Source organism: Buteo buteo, chromosome 19, assembly GCF_964188355.1.
Source record: "Buteo buteo chromosome 19, bButBut1.hap1.1, whole genome shotgun sequence".
Lineage (NCBI taxonomy): Eukaryota > Metazoa > Chordata > Aves > Accipitriformes > Accipitridae > Buteo > Buteo buteo.
Window position 1 is genome coordinate 803735 of NC_134189.1, and position 19567 is coordinate 823301.

The 19567-nt window shown below is 50.9% G+C and overlaps 1 protein-coding gene across 10 annotated transcripts in view; it reads right to left on the reverse strand.

The window, feature by feature from the left end:
• Window positions 1-2843: 2843 nt before the first annotated feature.
• The window catches only part of ZC3H7B (zinc finger CCCH-type containing 7B), a 51874-nt gene continuing 35150 nt past the window's right edge, over window positions 2844-19567 (reverse strand). For 5 of the 10 annotated variants that reach the window (XM_075051731.1, XM_075051739.1, XM_075051735.1 and 2 more), the window contains 7 exons: window positions 19034-19119; window positions 13405-13538; window positions 12041-12146; window positions 10592-10700; window positions 8728-8861; window positions 7763-7926; window positions 2844-6970 (listed from right to left, as the gene is read on the reverse strand). In XM_075051731.1, coding sequence (XP_074907832.1) covers window positions 6778-6970; window positions 7763-7926; window positions 8728-8861; window positions 10592-10700; window positions 12041-12146; window positions 13405-13538; window positions 19034-19119 — 926 coding nt within the window. In that variant the 3' untranslated portion in view covers window positions 2844-6777. Of the gene's footprint in view, window positions 6971-7762; window positions 7927-8727; window positions 8862-10591; window positions 10701-11304; window positions 11477-11820; window positions 11956-12040; window positions 12147-13404; window positions 13539-19033; window positions 19120-19567 lie in introns of those variants that run through there. The other 5 variants (XM_075051730.1, XM_075051733.1, XM_075051732.1 and 2 more) reach the window with 2 other exon arrangements.

Genomic DNA, 19567 nt, shown 5'->3' on the forward strand with positions numbered 1-19567 from the left:
CTGAGCCTGGGGAAGGCACACGGGTTGAAAGACAACAACCGATCCCCTGAGAAGGCTGGGCAGTCTGGCTGCCGCTGATCCCCAAAAGCCAGGATACAAATGGTCTCGATCAGGACAAGGTCCAGCCTGCCGAGAGCTTCTTTTGAAACACTGCTTCTGTATTGAATCCCCACCACAGCTCCCAGGGGCAACGTCCAGCCGTGTTGCAGTCATTCTCAAGCCGTTTGGCTAAGGAAAACTGACGCCATCTCGCTCCTGCGGAAGCAGGACTTTCCCTCTCTGCCTCTGAGCTTTGCTGGGGTACAGACAGGGGAGCGTGCCTTGGTTTTCAATTAGAGAAACTATGCAGCTCTTCATCCTTCCCGACCGTCTGCCTGGAGGGCCCCAGCACTACCGAAAGCCCACAGCTAAGGCAGAAAGAGGAAATCCACAGAGAACAAGGGAAATACAACAAAGAGCACCTCCAGCGCTGGGTATTTTTCTGATTCCAAGCAAGCCAAATCTACTCTGGCATCTGGGTTTAGAGAGTTCTATCCCAGCCCTGGGTAAATGTCATTTTTGGGAGGATTAATCCAGACGGTAACAAATAACCCTATTTCCTGGGACTCTCTGCTAGGTCTGTGCCTCCTGAGGCTCCCAGGAAAAAGTAGGAGTTTTCTGGGGCACTGCCACCTATAAACTAAACTGCAGAGAGGAGCACCCCTGAAACGGGCAGTCTCAGGAGCCGCCAGGGCCAGGATTGTTGCACATGGGGAAGGAGCCAGCTGGAGCTGTCCTCTGGTCGGATCCCTGCTCTCATCCTTGCTGCACCTGGATCTGCCTTCAGAAACCACCAGCCCTGCCCTGGGGGCACCAGGACACGCTGCTCTTACCTGGAGGGGAACCGCAGAGAAGCGGGGAAGTGACAATCCAGCTGGGAAGGGAGAGAGGTTATTGGGAATGGATGGGCCCCATCGTGTCCCTTCCCATCCTGGGGAGAAAGGGGTGAGGCTGGATGAGACACGGCACAAAGCTCCTGAGCAGTGCCAGTGGCTTTCTGAGGAGCCCCAGGAGCTAACTGTCCTCAGGACCTCTGTCCAGAGCCACCCCACAGGCACCCAAGGAAGTCTGTTCAGCACCTTCCTCCACCCCACACCAAATGGCTATCTGCTCCAGCTGGTGCTCCTACAGCCTTTCCCCCTGCACCTCCCTCCCACCAGTCACTCCTGCCCAGGGCTCTTTCACTATTTAGCACACCGCTTTCTGCCCAATGTTTTTGCCCCCGAGCGCCCTACAGCATTACCTCCTCCGCGCCCTCCACCCCAGACCTCCTGTCTGCTGCTCTCCTTGCACAGGACACAACACGGCTCTGTTCTTGGTTGCAACGGCTGCAGCAAAAACAATGAAGAGTGATGACAGCGTTTGCATCACCTGCTGTCACTGCCCAGAAATGTTTCCCTATAGCGTGGGCAGACCGACTCAGTCACAGCATTACTTAGGCATCCCATCTGCAGCGTGCATGCTTTGCAAGGCAAACTCCCTCTGCCAGGCTGCTGTGGGATGGCATTAAAGGTCTTTGGTAGGAAGCCTTCCTCCCACCGCTCGGGGGTCTCTACCCCTGCTCCTCTCAATCCTGGATCCTTCCTGGCAGACCTGGGGCACTCCCTCTTGTCTCAATGTCTGCTGAAGTTCCTCGGAGGATGTGAATACTGAAGTCACCACTCCCTTCCCTGCCTCTCCAACACACAAGTTTATTTTCTTCAATGAAGAAACACCAGTGGAGAGGGGTTTACAGCTGGAGGCTCAAACCTGCAAGAAAACGCTGTCGTTTTTCTCCTCATGCTTTGTCTGTCTCGCAATTTGACAGTTTTGGTCCCCATTGTACTGGAGAAGCTACCCTCACTCTTGTCAGCATGGCCTCAATAATCTGTGGAGGGTAAAACTAATGCCTCTCTCACGTCGTACGTACTCAATAGATGCACCTTAAAAGTGCACTGGTCTCCCCATTCCCTCTGCACTACAAGCTTGTCTTCAGGCCTGTATGAGTTGTCATGTTTGTATCCAGGCACACTGGGGAGATGCGTAACAAGTCTCCTCTCCTCAGGTCTCACTGGGAATGACCTTCTGGTCACTCTAGCAGTTTAAACAGCAGTGGCAGGGTGTCTCCACAGGACTCCCTTGTCTTTGCCACATCTCCAGTTTTGGTGTCATCAAGAATCCCAGACTAATCTGCTTCATGATGGATTTTGAAAAATAAAGAAAACAGTTTTACTAATAAATGTTGTCACACTAACCTCTTCCCCAGGTGCAATCTTCACTACACAGCATCTTCTCCAGTGGGAATCTGCACAGATGCTTCTCATGGCCCAAGCTGCATGCGACTTGGTGAGTAGGGCTAAGGGCATTTTCCCGGGCAGGGTGCATGCTGGCAGGAAAAAGAACTGGCTGACCCAGTTGAACAGAGCAGCCTACACAGCAGAACAACCTCTAGATGAAGGTGATTACGAGACCTGATTACTGGAGGTTTCAAAACACAGGTTACCATAACACCTGAAACAACGTGTTAATGCAGAGCGCGTAGAGTCTTCGTGCTTGGGGGAAAAAAAAAAACAAACCACACATGAAGTTCATCAGAGCCGTGCATCTGATGAAGAACTGCAGAATCTGTTAATACGCACATAGGCAATTTTCCACTCAGCAAGAAGAGCAATAGATTGTACTTAAAAATGGGAGAAAGCGAAAGCAATCCAATGCTTGAAGTCCTCCCTTTGCTTGCCTCCTTACAGCAGGGAAACCTGAAACCAAGATAAAAAGCCTTTGCGGGCTCTTTGAAAAATGCAAACACACACTGGATCAGGAGAGGGTTTAAAGTGCACACTTTTATTTTCTATTACAAAGGCTAAAAGAAGCAAGTTTGTTTTTTTTTTATTTAAGAACAGAAACAAAAATGTTGTTAAAACATCTACATTATTATCCTGATACTAGACCTTATGAAAGATACTAAGTTCTTTTTTAATAGTAAAGCGTGGTATTCTTAAATTATATTAATACAAAGACATATTAAAGGACTCGAAATCATTACTACCCAGCTCAGAACTGCAGCATCCCCTTGCTATCTTTTCCTTTCACTTGCTAAAACCCATCCGTTTTTGACATACAGTTTCATACAAGCTAAGTAGGGTATTTTTTGTTTTTTTACTTCCCCCTGTAAAGGTCAGGTTAACTCCAACACCAGCATCACTTAAATCCCTGCCCCTACCAAAGGATTTGGGAAAAGATTTCCACTAAGTCCTTCAGCATTTAGCAAGCTGATCTAAATCAAAGTCTTGACTCTGTGTGAGTGTGTGTCTGTGGTTATTTTACAGGATACGAGATTTTCTTCTAATGTTATAAAATTAAAACATCACTTCTGTTGTTAATAACCCTTGGATTTGGTTCTGTGCTGCAAAATTTTCTTTTCCCTCATGTGAATGAAGAAAAGAGAGAGTTATCACAGGGTCTTGTGAACGCACCACTAAAGCAGCCCTACAACTTGTGGTTTATCTGTTGTAGAGCCTCGAGTGCTGAGCAGTTCTGCTGAGAGTACGTAACTTGCCGAAGAAAACCCTCTTTGGCTTGATAAAGCGAGCCTGGGAAGTCAAGTGTGAAGCTTCCTGCCTTTCACAATATCCCTTTAAATAATATAAGCAAAGCCTTATCATTAAAACTTTACTCGCTAGTTAGCGGTATAATACTCTTTCACTGAGATGGGACTGCGAGGGCATCCTAGGGGGTTTCAAAAGTGTGAACAGGGAAACCTGTCCCATCTCAAAATTTATACCTACCTATATAAAACCCTCCCCTCTTTGCTATTGCCCTTTCCCTAACCCAAATAAAGTCTTCATATTTAAACTGGAGATGCTGCGTTTCCTGGCCCGAGTCCTTTTCCTTTACCCTCATTGAAAAGATTCCTTCGATACCACACACATATAATATTATATAGAGCGATATATTTAATACCTGTGTATATATGCTTCATGGGAGGGGTCACATATATACACACTAAAACAAGTCTGGTGACAAAGTACTGCAACACCACAGACCAGGTTATCATATCAGGGAAAACAAAAAGAGATACTCGACGCAACCCCCGTGACCGTGGGCCTCCCTCACCTCACGCACGCTCGCCCTCTCCCCGCCTCGGCCCCAGTCTGAACCTCTGAAGCCCTGCTGAGCAGCTCAGCTCTCATCGCAGAGACGGAGAGAGGGGACAGCGACCCACTCTGTAAGCTAAACAAGTTATCGTATGAGAAATCACGGCGCAGCGAACGCTAGTCACATGAGAGATGCAGGTTTGTTTTAAACAGAAAAAACACATTCCAACGTTCCCCGATCCAGAGTTGCTTCCTTGGCGACTGCCCAAGAAGAGCAGAACAAGATAACCCAGGAGCTGAAGCCTACCTCCTCTCCCGCCTCTCTGTTTGTAAAGTTGACCAGTTGAGCACAAGGAGCACCAGGAGAAGGTACAATCTGGACAGCTACAGCAAAGGGCAGAGGAGAAAATACAGCACCTGACCACTCAAAAACTGCCATGTCTGATATTGCATTGGTCACTCTCTTTCCCCATAGCACTACGGATCCTTCCCCACCTGTCCTTCTCCCCTCACGTGGGCAGAGATAGAAATAACCACTGCCACCTTCTCCCAATAAGCCACCCGTGTATCATCAGATGTCAGGGTCCTGACCCCTTCCAGGCCAGATCTCAAGGTGCTGTACAGCTAGGAAGGGAAGCTCATACCAAACCAGTGATCGCCATCCACATTTTAAAGGAGAGCAAACAAGTTCAGAGGCACGTCCAGCTTACTTAGAGCACATAGTATCTCTGGAAAGACCCAAGACCAGCATGCAGCGCATGCAGCTCCTGGGCCGTAACTACCCCAGTGGAGCTGATGCACCTCCCTAGAGGCTGGTTTACAAAGGTGCCAGTTGCCCCCCCAGCATCTCCCGCATTTCCACATCTCTTGTACTTCCACATCCCATCTCTCTTGAAGCTGGGAACCCCAAGGATATGGGAGCAGGGAGAGAAAAGGGGGACCCAGCAATGCCAAAGCACCAAGCAGTTCGCGGCCAGATCATATTTACCAAGGATACAGCCCTGTCAGCCCCAAGGGCTCTGAGCTTGCTGTCCTGGGAGACTCTGTATGAAAAAGACATCCCCTACGAAGGCTGGAAGGGAGATGTATTTGTGTTGGAGTGGATGGTGCCATCCATGCATGCAAAACTGCAGAGCGCAGCTGGACTGCAGAAGAGAGAAAGAGAGGGAAGCTCAGGACAGGACACACGTTTACTGCTTACAGGATGAGACCGCCAGAAAGGACAAGGCTGGCATACAGAGCAGTACTGCCTCTCACTGATACCACTACAAAAGCCAAAACTCCTGGCTCAGAGCTCAGCATCACTGGTTCCCCCATCGTGGTGCCCATCAGGTGGGACAGGAGCAGGCGCATGGCTGGGTCCCACTGTGCTGCTCACCCTCCACCGCGGTCCCTGCTCTGGGTCGCATCCTGGCTGCACTGCGTGTCCACAAGCTCCCTGCCCCGGCTCTGAGGAGGAAGGGGCTGGACCTCCAGTGCTGGTAAATACTCTTACAGCTGGATTCCCATCAGCAAAACATTGCCCGTGCTGCTCCATGGTGTCCTTTTAAATGGGTCCCCACACAGTTCTGGCAGTACAGGGAAAAATGCAGGGAAAAATATACTGTAAATAATCAGTAACACAGGCCATTTAAAGAGCAAGAAGGGAACCCCAATACCTCCCTCCCTCTCTTCAGGATACAAGGCAACACAAGAAACACAGGCTCCTTTTGGTTACAGCCTTCCTCCTGACTGATACTGCTGCGTGGACTACAGTGACGCAGGGTGTGTCACAGTCTCCACTACACCTTCTAGATGGCTTCAGTCTTACTTGCACCGTTCACACCAGCCAAAAAACCAAACCAAAGCTACCCACCCTGAATACCTGTCGCACACCGGGAAAGGCATCTAATGAGGAGTCACCAGTTTGCTTTCTGGGTACAGTCAGCTGAAACAGTCTGAAGTCACCTACAATCCAGTTCCTGCTGCTGCAAGCAGTTTTATTACTTTGCTGCTTTTAGCTATGCTCTTTATAACAGATGGCTGTTACCCTCCTCAGCACCAGTTGATGCCTCAGGGCAATATAGACAGCAGGAGCTTAAGCCTAGATGTTTTAAGCCAGATCTAGTGGTTTTCCTTCTTTTGCACCTCAATCCCTAATTCTTCTGGTACTGAACTCCCAGGAGAGCAGGCCGGCTGCAGCAGCGTAAGTGGGGCTTGCTCTGCAGCACTGAGAAAAGGAGCACATGAACTTCATGGTCACCTTTTCACCAGATGTCTGGCCCTTTCTCTCAGCTTTGTCCTCTGGACCTCTGCAGCCACACTCCGAACTGAAGGGCTGGAGAATGACACAAGGAGGTATTCTCCAATTCGCAGCCCAGTACAGATTGGATTCATTCCTCTGAATGAAGGACAGCGAAAACAAAAAGATGGAGAGGAAGGAGAATTTGGGGGAAAGAAGAGTGAGAAGATGGATCACAAACTCAGTGAGCATGGCGTTCGCTGGCCAAGAAGAATCAAATTCACTATTTCATTCACCACTAATAAATCATTGTCTCATAATCGTAAAACGAAAGAAAAGAAAAAGTTCTCTTTGCGAGACACAGATCCCGCTCTCCCTGCTACTGCCACTCTTGGAAAACCCACCCCACGTTTCTCCAGCCGACAGGCTCCCCCCCACCCCTTACTATACGTCATCGCGCAATAGGAAGTTGTATTTCCCAAAGTCGTCATCCCTGGGGCAGAGCAGCATGTCCTTGCGGGCTTTGGCCAGTTTCTGTTTCAGCACCTCCCTCCGGTCTAGCCACTCCGTCAGCTCGTCCTGGCCATGGGCGTAGCGACACTCCTCTCCTTCGGGGCAGGCCTTACTCTTCTGGAACCTGCCAGCACAAGGAGCATGATCAGGAAGGCACCCCCAGGACAGAGTTTCGAGCTCCCCATCTGGGATACTTGGTTGGGGCCCACAGACACATGCTGCGAACTCTCCTTTCTAAGGGTGAAGTGATTCTCCTACAAACCCACGTGCAGCCGGGGAAGGCAACGTGGAGGCTGGGCGCAGAAACAGAGCCGCGGACAGAGCGATGTCTGTGAGGGGATTTAGTGAACAGAACAAAACAACGTGAACTGGAACGGGACTGGCAGGGATGACGAGAAACCACCACACAAGAGAGGAAATGCCAGGTAACAGCCATGAGAGACAGACCCTTCTCTCTCTAACCAAAATGGCATTTCTAACCATCACAAGCCTCCTGAAGACACCTCAAGGTGCTGATTCAGAGAGTGTGAGACATTCAAGCCATTTAATAAAGCACGTGGGATTCCCCCAAGCATCAGGACAAGCAGACTGTTCAGCAGCCTGAGAGCTGAGAGCATCCTGGCCATGGAGAGCACAGGTGCAGACATGAAGCTCACTCTCCTTTTCTAAAGATACGTGCTCAGGAATGTATTTTTACCACTCAGTAGTGTGGCTGAGCACCTCTGGGATCCAACAGCAGCCTCACCATTACCCAAACCTGTCAGCTTGTCCCACTCCTGCAACCAGAAGTCCCTGGGGACTCTGTGAGAGGAGGAGGACATGGTGAAGGAGGAGGAGGAGGAGGGATGATGGAGGCCCTGGGCCTGCTGCCCTGTCCCTGCAGCAGCAGCACAGGAGGGAGACAAGGCAACGGTACCTTTCACAGAGCCGGAATTCGCCCATGGGGAAGCGGTAGCTCCAGCAGCTGGAGTCGCTGTCCGAGGTGAAGACCTTCTCTTTGTGCTTCTCCGACTGGATGTGCTGCTGCCATTGCTTCTTGCTGTTGCTGTTCTTCCCGCAGAGCCAGCAGTGGTAGCCCATCTAACCGGTGCAGACAGGGCAAAGGGCCAGTCAGTGCATTAACAGTCACCCCCATCAGCCTTCCCTGTGCTGACACTGCCTCTCCCCCTCTCTTTCCAGAGCATCCTGGAAGCTCCACTCGGTCTACGACCTCCTACACTTCCCTGCCACGTCATCTTTAGGGCATTGTGCCGCCACTAAGGGGGAGCAGAGGAGATGCTCTGTTGAGGTTTACCTACAACTCAAACGGGCTCAGAGAACAGGACAGCTCAGTTCACGGACGTGGTCCCCCCGCCCCTGCTGACGGCCCAGGTGGGGTCTGACTGCAAGGCCCCCAGGTGCACAGGCGAGGCAGGACTCTGCAGAAGAAACTCTTAGACCAGCCACCACCCCTGAGCTAAGGGGACACATCTCCCTCTAGTTTTCCCAGGCCTCTGTGCTCCAGACCCAGCTCTTCTCCAACCTTCTCCCTCTTTTCTGACAGGCCAGCAATGGCTTTGCCAGCTTTCCCAGGAGCAGGCAGGAAGCAGGGGAGAGGCTGAGCCCACGCAAAAGGGAACCTAAGGTAGACTCCTACTGACTCGAGGATTAACAGAAAAGCCATTGCAGAGCCTTGCTGACCCCGGGTCAATCCCTTCCCGCCTCATCTGTGCTGCCCTGGTTGTGCTGCTCCAAGCTGTCCATCTAACCTACATTAGCAGGGGCTCTTTCCCACAAGAGCAGACAGTCCCTGCTAGCTCACACCTGGAGCACGGGAGAGGGGCAGGCTGTCAGCACCGAGGAGGAGGAGGAGGGATAAAGGACAAGAGAGCAGCTGATTACCATGATGTCAGCATAGTCGGTGGGCATCTGGATCTGTTTCTCCCCTTCTCGCGAGGTGAGCGGCGTCCCCTCTCCAGGCTTCCCAGGATTGTGTTTCTTTAGCCACATGTCATAGGTCTGCTGCATATCTAGTACTGCACAAAGGCGACCCGTGAAGTCACTCAGACAACCTCGCGCACTGTGCGCTAACTACGAGAAAAGGACGAACGCTGGGGCAGCCCTTCCCTCCCCTCTCCAGTGCAGCAGCAGCTGCCATCAGACTGAAGACCTGTGCTCAGGAGGCCCAATGTCGCTTGCCCAGATGAGAGCCCCGGGGAGAGGAACCAAATTCACACCACACCTCCCGGCATGGGGGGTCTCTTCTATGAGTCAAGGGGCAACTGCGACAGCAGCTACACCAAGTATTCAGGAAGAAGGGAAAGTGCCCCAAGATCTCCATGGACTTCACCCCACAAGGTAATTCTCCATCGGGCCTCATTCTGCTTGACCTCAGCAGATATCTCACTCCAGCCAGGGAGCTAAGGCAGGGGCTGGATTCAGATCCGTCCCCTCCCTCTAAGCCTCAGCTTCATCCTCAGCACTCGAGAGGGAGGAGAGCCCTTAAGCAAGCTGGCCACAGGAAGCACTGGGGAGGGGAGGAAGACCTAATGATAGCCTGCTCCAAGTTCAAAACCTGTCCAGAGGAGTGCAGTCAATGTCTCTTGGTGCTTGTGGTTTAAAATCAACTCAGCATACTAGTGGGAAGGGAAATTTTGGGTAGAAGCTTTGACTGCACATCTGTCTTTCCAAGATCAGCTCCTGAGAGCAGCAATGGAAACATAAATGTTTGCAGACACTGATGTGATGCTGTAAGTGCGATGTGTTAGTGATTTACTCCTCACTAAATGGGTAATTGAGGAAATCAAGGCAGTTGGGGATAATGAATGCAAATTCCCCCAAACTGAAACAACGCTGTCATTTGAAGATTCACCTTCGTGTTTGAGCAAACACACCCAGACTGGTCTGATGTGCTTTAAATGCCTCAGCAACAAAATGAGTTGAACTGTAACAACTAACAGCGTTCGGCCCAGCAGAGAGAAAGACCCTCCATCCAAGCACAAAGACCGAACAAATTCAGGGCAGGCCTGAAACCCTTCAGGCTTTCCAGCATCTCCCAACAGAACTAGCTGAGCACCTGGACAACTGGGCCTTGCAAAGAGCTTTCTGTTGGCCTGAAAAAACAAGGATTGCTGCCAGAGAGCTGGCAGTCCAAGTCATGGGCAACCACCCAGCTTTCCCCAAAAGGTAAGCTGGGAGCCTGCATAATTAATTCCAGATAAGCTCCTCCACACAAGTACCACCCAACAATATTCTCATTCAGGATCTCAAATTCACCCCTTTGAATACAATGCCATGAGCAGGGAGTGCCACAGCCCAGGAGCAAAGGATATGAGCAGAAATGGGCAAGAAAGCCAAGGCAGATAAAAGACAGACAAGAAAGATACAGGAGCAGCTACAGGTCAGGACTGGTTCTTGGGCAGAGCTCCATACGGAGCCAGGCCTGGGACAGTACGGCAACTGGACGGACAGCACAGGGTGGACTCAAAGAGCTGCAGAAAGGGAGGGCAGCAATGGAGCAGTGCAAGACATGGGACCAATGTGCGCTAGTTCCAGAGCAACGGACTCGAGATATACGTGCATGTTTAACAAAATAGCAGCTCTAAATTACTGTAGACAGCCCCATAATCCAATCTAAGCTCATGGTACCAGCTCCGCACAGCTCCATCTCTGTTGTCAAGAGTATGTCTTAAGAGAACCTGCATCCACTGCCCAAATGTCCTCTTCCCTCTCCCCAACCTCTCTGGCCCATGTTTCCCCCACTCACTTTTATTTTCCTTCATGAAGGTCCACATGTCTCTCTCCTCAGGACTGTGGGCGAAGGAGCAGTTGCCCACATACTGGCATTTCCTGCCATTTTGTGCATGGATACACAACTGTTAAAAGACAGAGCAAAATTTAGTATCTGCGCAAACACTCCTTGCTAGACTGCAAAGTGGGTTTTCAGCTGGGACATTATATTGCACATAGGAGAGGTCGCAAACAGGACACTTCACACGTCATTAACTCATGCTTCTTTTTCTCAGGCTCCTGATGACACAAAGGGTACGTTTTCCCTACAAACATGCAGGCAGCTCCATTCAGCACCTGGCCTCTCTCTCGTTGACATTTCCATAGGCAACTGGGTGCAGCTTCGCTTAGCACTGGCCCTGGGGGAGAGCACAGGGAGCAACCTGGATCGACCCAACAGTGTCTCCTGCTGGTCACGTTGCTGGTCCCCAAGGGTGACTCATTCTCCAGCCATCTCCAAGCGGGTGAAGAGTGGCCTTACCGGTTGCTTTGACCACCACACTCGCGCGCACACAACTTGACCTCCCAGCTACCAAGTCCTGCCAACAGAGGAGGACAGCAGTGTGGAGACCAGCTGGCCCACACAAACTGGGGAGAAGACGCTGTTCCTCTCTGGCTGGGGTTGGGTGGGAGCTCAGGAACGCACACGCTCGTATGGCAACCTGCTTTGCTGCACAATCTGCGACTCACCTGCTGGCCTCGTCTCCTACTGCAGCAGCTGTAAATAACTCTTGCTCCCCTCCCCAGCTTCTAGCAACTGGCCTGCAACTGGAGAGCACTCAAGGCCTCACACGTGGCCTTGTGCTTGCCCATGGAGTAAAGGGCAGCAGATCCCATAGGGCAGGGGGAGAGGAGCTTCCTCCTTTCAGGGAGAAAGGAAAGGAGAGAGAGAGAGAGAAACTATCAGTCGCCATATTCAAGGCTGGGGTTGGAGGTTGGATAGCTGCAGTTTTCCTCACAGCACGTGGCTTTTTAGCTGAATTCTTAGTTTTGCTTTCAAAACACATCGTGAGCACATTTCACAATCTACAGCAGCACAGCCACAGCAAAGGCAGGGACGGGCTTCTCCCAAGCGCTCCATTTCACCTCTCACCCACATTGAGAAACCCTGACCTAAGGGGAGACTTAAATCTCATTCCCAAACCCTGTGCCAGCTCCTTCTTGAGAGAGTGACTGCATTAACAGCAACGTCAGAAACTCACATACATGTGTAGAGTGGTTTAAAGGGGTACTGCTCCTTTTCCTGCTCCACTCTTTTGCTGGATGTGTTTCAGATCTTGCTGCCATCAGTCTGTCCTTGCCTCCCACCTCAGCCAACACGTGCCTGCCTCCCTGCCAGGTCTACAAGGGACCAGCCCTCAAAACACTGCACCACGGTGGGAGGGAAGGGGAATGGGCACCTGGCCATGCCAGGCATAGAGCTTACATCATATTGCTGTGGGAAGTTGCGGATGGAAGGCAGTGGTCGGACAGACACCCACTTCTTCTTTGCTTTGGACATCACCAGCAGGACGCGACGTTCCTTCGTCCAACTAAAGAAGAGAGAATAAATCAAGAGAGGCAAAAGGAAGAGCAGAACAAGGTTTTGTTTTCCTCAGAGACCTCTAAATATTGCGAGATGACCAGATTCTCCAGTCCAGCTTGTCCCTGCACTATCCGGCTGCTCTTAGACACATTACATCTGCGACACAGAAGCCACAAGAAGGGTGTTTTAGGAGGATTTCTCCCTGTACTTATCACATATTTCCTGGGGTATCTCTTCTCATAAAGCCACAAAAGTCTCCCCCAAGTCTCATATGGCATCACCATGGATTACTAAACAGCTACATTCCACCCTTCAACACAGCCAATGCTTGTGCAATCAGATCCATGAAAAATGTTTGGGAATATTTTCTGCTTGAAAGGTGCAGTAGAAATGCAAGTCATTACAAGCACTGTCTTATGCACAGGTGCCAGGAAGTATTAATTCTGTGGCTCCAGCAAGTGATCACCAGGAGATACCCTGAGCAAAACCCCCAGCTCTGTTCAGCAGCTGCACAGAGAGGTGTTATCCTTCCCCTTCCAGGAAGTGATCCTCACCTGCTCACTTCCTCCAGCAGCTGCTGCTTTTGTCTCTTTTTCATCAAAGGTCTTACATTTGCAGTAGGATGCTGGACTGTTCCCATAACACAAGCCAAAAAGGCAGTGAAATCCTATAAACCCTTCCATCCTATCCTGCCAGGCTGCCTGGCTGAGAGGTGCCACAGTTCCCGTGACTTCCCAGCTGATATTCCTCTTCTATCACACTGAACATGCTTACAGGCCCCAAGGAGCCAGGAGGTGCAAATGGACAAGACGTGCGTCAGAGAAGAGCAACCAAAGCAATAAAAAAGCCAAGGAAACTAATTTAAAAGGAAGCAGAATACCTTGAATCACTGCTAATAGTGACCTGACAGACATCTGCAAACAGCTAGGAGTATAAACAAGTGCAGAGGAGAACTATCTTAGTGATCTTGCTAAGAAGAAATGATAGCAACTGGGAAAAAAGGGAATTGTGGGAGCTGGACTGCATGCACCAGAAGTAACAGTCTGCACAATGCTGGCAGCAAATACAAACAGTAAAGAGAGCTGGAAACTGGAAAACAGCTATCTGCAATGCTTCCTATAGTGACAAACACCCCAAGCAGCGAGAGACTGCTAGGAAACCTTACAGCTTCTTCCAAAGAAGCCAAATGAAGCCCTGGAGGAGGTAAGAGGAGAAATTCCTGCCCTTGAGGAGGGGTGGGGGAGAGAGAAGGTTGCATTGCTCACCAGTGGCGGGCTTTGGCACTACAGTACTTGAGGTCTTTATCTGGCTCCACCAGCTGCCCGTTCCTCCAGCACTGGCCACACACAAATTTCATCTGGAGGTCAAAGGTGCTTGACGTGGGAGCCCGGGGAGAAGCCTGGGGAAGAGAACCACAACCTCAGGCAAACAGAGCCAAAATGCACCCCCCAAACTGCCACGGAGATGCTGGTGGCTGCCCACACACCTGTGTGCCAGCAACAAGCCAGAATAAATCAGAGACAGTCCAGCTCTTCTTTGCCAGCATTAGCTGGTGGCCCGTCAAGATACCAGACAGAAGCAAAACCACCACTTGCTTCAGCATGATTTCCTGGGCTTTGACGTCTGGCCAAAAGCACAGCCAGCCTGGCAGCTTCAAGCACTGACCAGGCCTGGCTGCAAAACCCCTGCAGCGTATCTCCATGTACAGGCAAGCTCTGCAAGACCTGCCCCAGCGCTTAATCCCCGCTTCCCCACAGGGAGGGCAATCCACGTCCCCCTTGCTACCCATGGGGGGGAGCTCAGTCACGCAGCCAAGAGAGCCCCCTTGGGAGGGGGCCAGGCTGTGCCACAGCACAGGACCCACCACTCCAGCTTTTGGACCAAGAGGCTCATGTCATGTCTAGCATTTGACGCACTGAAGTCCGAGCTGGGTCCTCTTGTTAATACCCTTCAAAGCCATTTCTGGGCAGGTTTCCACCCCTCACAGTTCCTTTGCACTAAGCCTCACAGGCAGTTAATCATCATCTCTGGACAGAGGTACAACTGCCAAGGCACATATTTCATATCCTCTCAGCTGCTTAACTTCATTGGCCTTCTACCTGTCTCCTTGAGAAGGTTCTTTTGGGATTATGACTAACATATTGGGGGGGGGAATGGAGCCAGTCCCATATCACTGCTGCCTTGTGTTTTCTGGGCAAATATCTGGAAAGGTGTTTACATTTTGTATCACCACTGGAAGACATGAGGCTGGTGTCTCCGTTCATTTCCGAACCAAAGAGCAAACCTGATTGGACGCCAGTGGCCCCAGGCCCAGGAGTATGTGAGGGCACAAAGCAAGAACCTAAAAGAACACCCTGGTCATGGAGCCAACCATGAAGCACAAAGGTCACATACCAGTAGAACTGTTCTCTGACTGCTAATCTTCCCAGCTGCCGTGCTTTGACTTCTAACCCTGAGCATCTAGTAAGGAGCAGACAGGCAAACCATGTCCCCAAGGAGCAGGCTTCTGCCGACAATTGATTAGCAGTAGCGTGGACCCTATGCGCATCCCTTGGCAAAGGGAAAACAGCAAGCACAGGTGGTGCAGATTCAAAGCATCTCCCAGGAAACGCCACATAAGCTATGAACTACCACTCTGCATCCTCCAGACCCAGTCTTTTGGAGAAGCAGAGTTGACATACAAAGGGTCCTCCATCGCTGTGAAAAGCTGAGCAGAGAGCTGACCTTTGTCTGTGCTGACTACAAGAGGCCATCACTGCTCTGGATGTCCCAGAAAAAGACCCTTCCAGAGAACCATCACCTCTCTTGAAAAGCAGCAGCGATTCTGGCCTACTCGCCTGCAGGACAGCCTTTCTGGTGGCATCCAGCTCATGACTTGTTCATCTGTCAGCTTTCACCAGTGCTGGTGACCACCAGGAACACATCAAAGCGGCCGGCTGCAGGATGAGCAGGGTTGAGACCTGAGATATCACAGCAGGCAGTAAGGTGCCTCCCTCTCAGATGTGTGGCCTTTGAACAGTAGTTTTAATCTCCACTTGGTCTCCAAAAGAAATTACGCTAGAGCTCTCCACTGACCTACCAAACCTACAGGCCTAAGGTAACACAATGGCTCTGCCGGCATGTTCTCCTTTATCAGCCCCATGCTATCTGCCATATAATCCTCCAGGCGACAGATCTCTCAGCACAGCCAGGAAGCTTGGCTCAAATCTACTGACCCAGCAAAAATAAAAATTGAGTGGCTCCAGAAGGCACAATAGATCAGAGATAAAGAAAGAAAATATTTCTCAGGTAATTTGGGTGATCTGGGCTGCTTTTTCCACAAATTCTTAACCAAAAGAAGCCCTGTGCATTTCTTCATCAGTCATGCAAACCGCCGGTCAATCCAGTGGGCATGTATGCTCCCAGGGGATTGGGAGCCAAGCAAAAAATCAAAGCTGCTGCTGTTGCTGCTACATGACTGTATTTGTAAAGGCAAGACACATACCTGGCAGGCTGCTGATAACCAACAGTGTGGAAATTAGTATCACATGAGGCTCTAGCAGATGAAGCCAGGCGAAATTGCCTCGAGCTGTGGCACCACCCCTTGCTATGAAGCCAGACAATATAGTGTTAGCTATGCACCATGGCAACCAAATAAATAAAAATCTTTGGCATGACAGCTCTCCACTTCAGGCTTTGCAGAAAGCAACAGCCCCAGCACGGCCACTCCTGTCTCCCAACTTCAGGAACCCCTCTCAGTGATACTGAAATGCTCTCTGGAGGAGCCACGTGCCTTGGGGGACTGTATGAGGAGCCCAGGTTACTCAGCCACTCAACTGAGTGAGCTGTACTTAGGTGCAAGTAGCCCTTATTAGACACTTCCCTCTCCATGCTTCAATTGCTAATTCTGCAGCCAGTTTTTATGGGGGTTCTGCAGCTGGCTAGTGGAGTAAAAACAGAATTGCCTTCAAAAACCAGAAGAAATGAGGACTAAAACCCCTCAATTCCTAGGGATGTGATGGGAGGACACCCAGCTACCTACAACAATCTCTCCTGCTAACTGCATCTTCAATCTGCAGCCACTGGGTCTACTCCTACAGCAGCCTCTACGGGGCCAAACTTGTGGGGCCAAGTGTGAGATCCCTGGCAGGTGTTTAGCAAGTAGTGTATCTTCACCTTCCACTTCTTGCTAAGTATCCTGACCTGCATTGTCACAGCTGCTGGGTCCCTGTATGCTGCCTGCCTCTTTTTTGCACAACCGGATGGCCCCAGGCGCTGAGTCCAACTGGCAGCTGTGACAAAACTGCAGCAAAATCCCTGGGAGAGGCTTTGCTTCCGCTGACCAGAGGGCACCGGGCTGAGCATGGATCACACGGGATGGGGGGAAGGAGGGGTCTGCTTTTACAGCACTCCTGAGAAGTTGTCTTTGCCAGGCAGCCAACTTCGAAAGCTGGAAGGATGCTGAGAAAACTCTGAGTCATGTTAGCCTGCTTGGATGGGAGAAAATAATGGCAAAAGTAAACATCTCTCAACAGCTATGTTAGTCCTGCCCCCGGGGTCTTCGGCAGCAAGCCAGTGTCTCATCCCGGAGCACAGCCCTCTGGATGAGTACGTGCTGATGCCAAAGCCACGGTTTGCTATTGCAAACATATGCGTCTGACTGCCTTTGTCTCCCTGCACAGTGCCAGTGCCAGGCTGCCAATCCCTACAGACAACTGATGGTGCCACTGGTAGGCACTTTCTGACTGTACCAACAAGGCTGCTGCTTTCCCTCTGCACAAATTGATGCCCCGGAAGGGTGGAGAGTGCAGTCCAGCTCTGTGACAGGTATTTGTGGGGCACAACCAGACTTTGTCATTGGCCATCAGCCCTAACACTGCCCATAGGGCCCAGAAACTGCAGCTCTCTGCCCATCCCCTGACAGCTGATGTAGCAGGCGCCAGCATTTCTCTTCCTGATCCTCTGCCCCCTGCAAGACCCAACAGCCAGAAATGAAACCCTCACTCAGCATCCAGATCCCACATGCTTCAGAGGACATGGTCTGACCATGCCCGCTGAATAACTTGTCCTTCCAACAGCAGCACCTCCAGACAAAGGTGAATTTGAAGCTGCAAGGCTTACAGGAAAACATCTGTCTTTTTTTATCCCCAGATTATGCACAGAGAATGGCAAGACAGAGCTTTCTGGAAAATGCAGGCAGGTCCATAGCAGGCAGGACAGAACCAGGCACTAGACTTCACTCTCGCTGGGGCAGGGATTGCTGATATATCCAACTACTGTCACAAACTGACAAATTCATACTTCGTTTCCTCCACTGTAGAGATGCACGCAGCTGCCTCTGTCCCCACACCCAGTAGAAACAGATCATAGCCAGCTCTGTCTGCAGGGACCGTTCAGATCATCCAGGCTCAGTTCTCATATACTACAGGCTGTAGAAACCCGTCCTCTCAGCTTCCTGAGAGGCTAGAACATACTCCTTAATCAAGTCAGACAGCTTTGGGAACTAGAGACCTTAGTTACTCTGGACTGCTGCTTCCCGTTCCTCTCCCCCAACCATTTCAGACCACAACAGCAGAACAGGCCAGACAGGTATGTTGCCAAGCATCTCCTCAAGGATGACTCCATCTCATGCAGCACAACCAGTACACAGGTGGACACAGAGCCCACTGCAAGTATGAATGCAGTCACCTGCATCTTTCCTGTTGGGCTAACCCATGCCAGTGAGACCTGCTTTTCCCCAGCATCTGTGCCCTACAGCCTTCAGAACACTTCTGCTGGCCCATAACCTAGCCAAAAGAAGCTGCTACACACCATGTGAGTGACTCAGATCCCCTTCCTATAAAACACCTCCTCTGCGGGGTGCTCCCAGGCTGCACTCAGTGCTGGTCTCTGCAGAGGGACTCCTAGGTGAGAGGTCCCAAACCAAACTGAAGCACCCTTGCTCTGACAGTAAAGCACAAGCCAAGGGGTGGTGAGCTCAGGCCTCCACAAGGGGAAAGCAAGCTGTCAAGTGGGAACAAAAAGGATTCACAATACTTTCCCCACCATTTTGCAGAGGAGGGAATTGGCCCTACACCCGAGAGCTTGCTAGGAGGCATGAAGTTTCTCATCTCATTAGACGTATCTTCTGAAAGTAATTAGAGAATAAAAAACTCCCTGTTCTAGTGGCAAAACTGCTTTAGTTCAGCCTCAGGGCTGGGCTGGGAATCATCCACTGGGTGGGCTCTGCTCCTACACTGCAGAACACCCCCTTGGTGGAAAAAAAAGGAATAGGCAGCACCACCTGTAGCCAACAGGTTTGAAGAAAGCAAACAAAGAGGTGTCCTTTGCTTATAACACACCTCTCCAGAGAAAGCTCTTGGCAGTGCTGGAGCGTGTTCTCCCACACTGAGAGACTGGTGGCACAAAGAGACGCAAAGCTCACAGCCTCCTCCTGGCAAAGCACCACTACGATCTCTGTCCAGCCTCAATAGCACCTGAGCTGCAAGTTCCACCCACTCCCGCATTTAGAGCAGTCCTGTGGGTCATGAGTCATTTCTTAGAGTCCTTCAAACTGCTGTATTGTCCCTCGGCCACTGAAGGGCAGCAGGACACCTTTGGTCCCTGCTCTGTGTGGCCATGGGCCCCGAAGTCTCCCGATTTCACTAGCAAGGTGTCACAGGAAGCACCATTCTCTGTGCATTGCCCTCCCTGCTCTGGAGGCTTCACTCCACCACTGAACAGAACAGGTAACAATGCTGCAAAACAAGGCACAAAGCTCATCACTAGCACTGCAACCAGGAAAGCTCTCAGCTGTCCTCCTCCTCAATGGCTCGCCTGGGATCTGTCAGGTACAGCAGTGGGAGGAAAAGAGAGAAAGTGCTGGAACAGTTGGGATCAAAAACAGGCTGCAAGTGCTAGATGCACCTTACTTACCATGCTGTTGGCTGGTTTGCTGGCATGTGCCTCCATCTGCTGCCAGTACTTCTTTGATTCCTGCACGATATCTTCATGGGTCATTCCTGGGAACAAAAGGAGACAGGACTGAGCTACCCTGCTTTGGCCAAGAGAAGAGACAGGGGGAGGGGTTGCAGGACTTCCCATATTGGGGCTTAGGAACCCCTGTGTGGCTGACAGCTCCCAACAGTCCCACTGGTAATGTCAGGACATGGGCTGTGAGGGGACCTACCACAGATTGTGTTTAAGCACAGGCTAAGGAAGCTCCTCTCTCCACACAAGCCAAATGAAAAGGGAAGAGTTCAGTCTCCCGGGGTCATTCAGACCTGGCATTCTGCTCAGGCTGTCTGCAAAGGACCCAGATGCTGCCTCCAAGATGATGATTCTTGACTAGGGGTCAAGACCTTGACCAAGGCTGTCCCCCAACACCGCATCAACAGATCCTACCCAAGGCCCTAAGACAATGCTTTGTTACTGTTGATCTACTGTATATTGGAGTTCTTGCCACTAGCT